At 34.6% G+C, this 7176-nt stretch overlaps 1 protein-coding gene across 1 annotated transcript in view; it reads right to left on the bottom strand.

Annotated features, from left to right (window-relative positions):
• MON2 (MON2 homolog, regulator of endosome-to-Golgi trafficking) overlaps positions 1 to 7176 on the bottom strand; it is a 115585-nt gene that overhangs the window by 74359 nt on the left and 34050 nt on the right. The window contains exon 8 of the mRNA XM_006767132.2: positions 2137 to 2331. Within this exon, the coding sequence (XP_006767195.1) occupies positions 2137 to 2331 (195 nt within the window). The remainder of the gene's footprint in view (positions 1 to 2136; positions 2332 to 7176) is intronic.

Raw genomic sequence — 7176 nt, 5'->3', positions numbered from 1 at the left:
ACATCCCTGTCACTATTTCGTGACTACCAATTTGTAGGGGTTTTTTTAATTTTAAAAAAGTTATTGATTTTAGAGAGAAAGAGAAATGGAAAAAGGAAGAGTGAGAGAAGGAGAAACATCAATTTGTTGTTCCACTTATATACGCATTCATTGGTTGATTCTTGCATGTGCCCTGACTGGGAATCAAACCCGTAATACTGTTGTATTGTGACAACAGTCTAACCAACTGAGCTACCTGGCTAGGGCCAATCTGTAGTTCTTATCTCTTCACCTTTTTCATCTAGCCCTTCCAATACCTCCTTCCCTCTGGCAACCATCAATCTGTTCCCTGTATTATGAGTCTGTTTCTATTTTGTTTGCTCATTTATTTTACTCTCTTTAGATTACATGTATAAGTAAAATCATGTCTTATTCTCTTAGGTCCATCCATGCTGTCACAAATGGTAAGCTTTGATTATTTTTTATGGCCGAGTAATATTCCATTGTATATATGTACTACCGCTTTTTTATCCACTTGTCTATTCATGGGCATTTGGGCTGCTTCCATATTTTAGCTAGTGTAAATAACACTGCAATGAACAATGTGCATATATTCTTTCTAATTAGTGTTTTGGGTTTCTTGTCCCCCTCCATTTTAATTGTATATAATTAGACAACAAAGTTTTGGCTTTACAATTTAATATTATTATAGGAGATTACATCAAATACCTTACATGTTGCAGGAAATACTGACTGTAATTTTTAAAAAGCTAATCCTTACAGAGAAAAGGGGACTATGGAATAATTAAGTTCATAAACTTAGGTACCCAAAATATAATAATTTATATATTATTAGTTTTGGTAGAACAAAAAGTGACCAACCCAACAATTATGAATATACCAAAAGAGTCTTAAACTCTTGGACCCAAACTCTGATAAATTATAGCATCCCTAAATAGCAACACATTCTTAAATGATATGACTTTCAATAGATAGTTCTAAACAATGCATTACATATATCAGTGTGCATTATAGATGTATCCTCTGTCACCAGAAATATTAAATAACTACAAATGCTTATAAGGATTATTTCTGAATTCATTTTGCATAAATGGATTTGGAATATGAAAAGAAAACCTATAATGAGTATATCATAAATACAGAAAAAAACTTTATTTAAAAAGCTCTCCTTAGAATTTAATATAAAAACTATCTATACTATCCATTAGCTTGTAATGTGGCTGCTAACATTTGGTACAATGACAGCTCACTGTAGGTGATAAACCAATCATTTTTGTTAATTAAGACTAAGATTATAAATGCTAAAAAATGATACAATGCTGAATTTGACTTAATCTAAAATTTACAAGAAATATAATACACCATTTTCTCTGACAAATATTTGAATGTTTAAGAGTAAGCCACCACATTGATAAAATTATGATCAGAACTATCACCCATAAATTTATGCAAAATAGATACAATATTGAACTGGAAGTTGAAATTGATTTCTAATCATAAGAGTTCACTAAATTTTTAACTTCTTAATTTGTATGTGTGTGTGTGTGTGTGTGTGTATATATATATATAATAGTAAAAATGAAAATAAATTGAAGATACTATAATTTTAATTTTCATCAAGTTATAATTAGCTAAGAAACTAAATTCCAAAGTCACAAATCCTATATTGCCTTCAGATAATACACCATGACTCTCCTTAACATTCATTAAAAATACTATTTAAACATGGAAAGATTCAAGAAAGAATGGAATGAGCCTTACAGTATCTAGGAGAATATTTATAGGTACTCATAAGAAAAAGTCTGCTTAGCTGAAGTGAAAAAGCTAAATACACTGTAACAGATCATCTTCTAAAAAGAGCACTGCCGCCCCGCCAGGATGGCACAGTGGTTGAGCATCAACCTATGAACCAGGAGTCGCAGTTCGATTCCAGTTCAGGGCACATGCCTGGGTTGTGGGCTTAATCCCCAGTGTAGGGCATGCAGGAGGCAGTTGAACAATGATTCTCTCTCATCAATGATATTTCTATCTCTCCCTCTTTCTTCCTCTTAAAATCAATAAACATATATTTTAAAAAATAAATAAAAAGAGCACTGCCTATAACACACAAAAATATATATGAAAATTAGTACTTACCAAAAGACTGTAAAATTGCTTAATCAGAACAGATACAACTCTCAGCAAACGCATGCAGATAGGAAAATATGGTTTTTCAACTGGTGCTGGAGAAGATGAAGTATTGGAACCTTGTCTGAACTTTATATTTGGAGAAAAGAGCTTTATCACAAGAGGACATACTCTTTCTTTTAGGAGGAAACTAAATTCCTGGTGCTAGTTGCAAAAAGAAAAAAGAAAAAAAAGGAAAAGAAAAGAAAAGCAATTAACTTAGTTTGTACTAAACAGTCTCACTAGTAAATAAAGTTCTTAATAATCTCTATGAGTAAATTAGCTTTATTATAAGTTTATGTAGTTTATTATTTTGTTTACAAACAATTCTGAAATTAGCACTGCTGACAATGTGAAATCAAAATGATAATATGTCAGTAAGTTTTTTTAAAAGACTCTAAATATAAAGAACAGAAGAAAGAAAATAGATTGCACAAATTCAAATGGATAAAGTATTTAAAATAGGCAGCTGAGGAGAGAAACCTTGATTAATAAAGAAAGTATAGTAAGTTACACAATTTATTGATTCTTTTGTGTAAAGATAATTCCACTCATGTGCAGATGTATCAATGAACACAATATTCTGTTATACGTAGATTGCTTAAACAAAACACAAACTGATGAAAAAATACAATGACAAATAAGCATTTTTTTAAATCTAGAAAATCTTGCAAAGAATTCTTTTTTTTTTTATTAATATATTTTATTTGATTTTTTACAGAGAGGAAGGGAGAGAGATAGTCAGAAACATCGATGAGAGAGAGACATCAATCAGCCGCCTCCTGCACATCCCCCACTGGGGATGTGCCCGCAACCCAGGTACATGCCCTTGACCGGAATCGAACCTGGCACCTTTCAGTCTGCAGGCCGAGGCTCTATCCACTGAGCCAAACCGGTTTCGGCAAGAATTCTTAAATTTACTTACAGTCATAGTATATTATGCAGAAAACATCCCCATATCTGTTAATTCCTTGTGAAACTAGTCCCATTTTACTGAAAATGTAAGGCCCAGTCAACATTTAATATCTAACCTCAAATATACATTATTTTGTTGTTTTAATTATTCAAATATCATTTAGGCTAAGAATAATGACACAAACATAAATTTCATCCTCTAACCCTTTAATCTTACCAAAAAAAAGAGAAAGAAATAATAAGGCACAGTGTAATTCATTTGTTCAGAATCACAAATTTTTTAAAATGTATTTTTAAAACTCAGATTCATTCAAGAAAAACAATTAGAGGGAAATATCAGATTCGTTAGAGAGAAAAATATAAAAAGATAAAAATAAATGCTCAACTGGTATGGCACAGTGGTTGAGTGTCAACTCATACACCAAGAGATCACTGGTTCAATTCCTGGTCAGGGCATATGTCCTCGTTGCTGGCTTGATCCCCAGTAGGGGGAGTGCAAGAGGCAACCAAATAATGTCAATGTTTCTATCTCTCCCTCCCTCTTCCTCTAAAATCAATAAAAAACGTATTTTTAAAAGCCTCTTATAATCTCAGCTCCTAGAGATAAGTCATTGTTAGTTCCAAATTAATTCCTTCCAAATTTTTATATTCATTTCAATGTACTTTTAAAAACTTTATTGAGAATATTACAGATGTTCCCCTATTTTTCCCCCGACTGCCCCTGTCCCCTAGGTTCCCACCCTGTCCCAGGCCTTCACCACCCTATTGTCTATGTCTAGGGGCAATGCACATATGCATATAAGTTCTTTGGTTAATTCCTTCCTGCCCCACCCCCTCTTCCCTCCAAGATTTCTCATTCTTCCATGTTTCCTTGCCTTTGGTTCTATATTACTCATCAGTTTATTTTGTTCATTAGATTCCACATATAAGTGAGATCATGTGATATTTGTATTTTGCTGATTGGCTTATTTCACTTAGCATAATAATCTCCAGGTCACTCCATATTATCTCAAAGGGTCATAGATCTTTCTTAAAAAAGAAAAAATCTTTATTGTTAAAAGTATTACATATGCTCCCTTTTTCCCCCAATTAACCCCATCTAGCCCACTCCAGCCCCTTGCCCCAGGCTTTCATCACCCTATTGTCTGTGTCCATTGGTTATGCACAGGGAAGGAATTAACCAATATCAGATTCACCCTCCCCTGCCTTCCCTCTGAGATTCCACAGTGTGTTCTATGCTTCTGTCTCTGGATCTATTTTGTTCATCAGTTTACTTTGTTCATTAGATTCAACATATGAGTGAGATCATGTGACACTTGTCTTTCTCTGACTTATTTTGCTTAGCATAATAGTCTCCAGGTCCCTCCATGCTGTCTCAAAAGTTACGAGATCCTTCCTTTTTATTGCTGCATAGTATTTCATGGTGTATATGTACCATAACTTTGTTATCCACTCATTTACTCATGGGCACTTGGGATATTTCCAGATGTTAGCTATTGTAAATAACACTGCTATGAATATAAGGGTACATATATTCTTTCTGGTGGGTTCTTTGGGATTCTTAGGATATATTCCTAGAAGTGGGAGTTCCATTTTCTTCCCTCCCAAAACGGGATCTTAACAGTTTAGTGATTTGAAAGTCTACTCTCATGTCTACAGTTAGTTTCTTTGAGTGACAAAATTAAAGACATAATTAAGGTTATTGTCATACTTTACTAAATAATTTTCTATATTGGTTAATTTATGACTATAACAGACAAGACTTAAAAGTTATATCTATTTATTTCCCCCCTCACTACTCAACTGATTACAACTGCATTTCTTCCGAAATCACCATGAAATACCCTAACTCTACAGAAAGTAATCTTATTATATTCATCATGATCTCTGTGGACAAAGCGAACACTGCCTTTTCAGTCTTCATCTTACCATACCTTTCTGAAGCACTTGACTTAACTGATTACTTGGTTCACCTTGAAGCTTTCTTTGCTTTTGTCCTTTATGTGTCTCACTGAGTCACATGCACTCCTGCCTTTCTGGCCTCTTTTATATTCTTACCCTTTTATGCTTAACCATTTAATGCTGAGATTCCTCGGAGCTCCATAGTACCAGGACCTGGCTTCCTCGTCTGTGCTATCACCAGAGGTGATCTTTTTCACTCCCAATTACAAGCCAGTGATGTTTACATTTATAACCTCAGCCCAAAACCTTATTTCCAAGCTCAAAATGCATAAATTCAACTAATATTTTGCAGTACCTCATTTTGAGGTACTTGAGTGTGTTTAAAACTGAATAATCTATCCCTTGTAATAAAAAGTTTACCATAGAGTATATTCCATCTTAGCAAGCAGTTCACTGTTCAAGCCTTTTCCCTTATGTACAACATTTCATTGATTTATTTAGCAATTACTGGCTTACTGCTTAATATGTGCTAGGAACTGTGGTACGGAAAGGGGTTCAGGGTTAAGTTAAATTTTGTCCGCCCTTATAGAGCTTATTTTCTATACAAAGATCCCTTTTCAGGTTCACTGCTCTGGAGTATCCTTTTCTTATTCTGCCTGTTTCTCCCAACTCACTACTTTCCCCCCTTCAGGTAAAAGCTTCATGTGTTTGATTCATCACCAACTCTCCACCAGTTTGGTGCCTATGTTATTCACTCCCACACACTTTTTACACTTTTCCTTCACAGCATTCATCAAATCCATTATTCAGTTAATATTTTTCTCCAAATTAGACTTGTAAGTGCCACAGGGCCAGACTTCTATCTGTCTCATTTCACATCTGCATCCTTGGCACAGAACACATAGACCAGCACATTCTAAATGACTGGCAATTTTGGTTAAATTAGGTAAATAATTAGTGAAAGAGCTGAAACCAGTTTGGCTCGGTGGATACAGCGTCGGCCTGCGGACTGAGAGGTCCCAGGTTCGATTCCGGTCAAGAGCATGTGCCTTGGTTGCGGGCACATCCCCAGTGGGGAGTGTGCAGGAGGCAGCTGGTCGATGTTTCTCTCTCATCGATGTTTCTAACTCTCTATCTCTCTCCTTTCCTCTCTGTAAAAACTCAATAAAATATATTTTAAAAAAATAATAATTAGTGAAAGAAAACAAATATTTATCTCTTAATGAAAACTTTACAGGAGCAAATTCTAGTTTATTACAAAGAATAATTCTTTTGTCCCCCCTCTGCATTATAGCAGGAAGAATAAAGTAGAATAAGTCATTTGTATACACAATAAATCTGAAATTAGAAACATTTTTTCAAATATTTTCCTACAAAATCAGAAAACACAATCCAAAGAACAGAAATTTCTAATTAAATTCATGTACCAATTCATTCATTCATTCACACATTTATCAAACACCTGCCATGTGCCAGGCACTATTATAGACTCAACAGTGAACTAAGTCCCTACCTCATAGAGCTTACTCTCCTATAAGAAAAGATAAAAAATAAACTAATATTCAAATACACATATGTCAGGAGGCAATAAGATAAGGGTATTAGCATGAAAAGTTGCCATTTTATATAAAGTGTTGGGGAAGGTTTGTCTGAAAAGTTGACCACTGAGCAAAGACCTCAAAAGAGTAAGAGACAAGCTATTTGAGAGAAAAGCATTCCAGACCCAGAAAACAGTTAAGTTACAGAGGCCTGAAGCAGGCGTCCACTTGGGTCATTTAAGGAACAGCAAGAATCACAGCCTGGCTAAAAAGTAATGGTAAAGGGAAGAGTGAAAAGGGGTAAGGTAAAGGAATCCCGGGGACTGGATCATGAAAAGTTCCATAGACCATAATTAGGACTTCTTCTTTTATTCTGGGCAAAAAGGACATCTACAGGAACACTTTTACAAAAGACTGAAAAAATCTGACCTGTTTTTATTAAAGACTATTTTGGATGTGGTGTAATAAGCAACTATAATAGAATGAGGTAAGTATGGATGCAAAGATACCAATTAGGAAGCTAATGCAATAATTTAGGTAAGAGGTGATGGTGGCTTGGAGTAGGATGATTGTGATAAAAATCGTATGAAGTGACTAGAACCTGTACGCATTTTGAAGGTAATGGTTTGGATGTGCAGTGTGACTGAAAAGAGAG

The sequence above is a fragment of the Myotis davidii genome, unplaced genomic scaffold (assembly GCF_000327345.1).
Source record: "Myotis davidii unplaced genomic scaffold, ASM32734v1 scaffold402, whole genome shotgun sequence".
Classification (NCBI taxonomy): Eukaryota; Metazoa; Chordata; class Mammalia; order Chiroptera; family Vespertilionidae; genus Myotis; species Myotis davidii.
The sequence above is the reverse complement of the archived record's forward strand: the minus strand, read 5'-3'. Positions and strand labels throughout refer to the sequence as shown.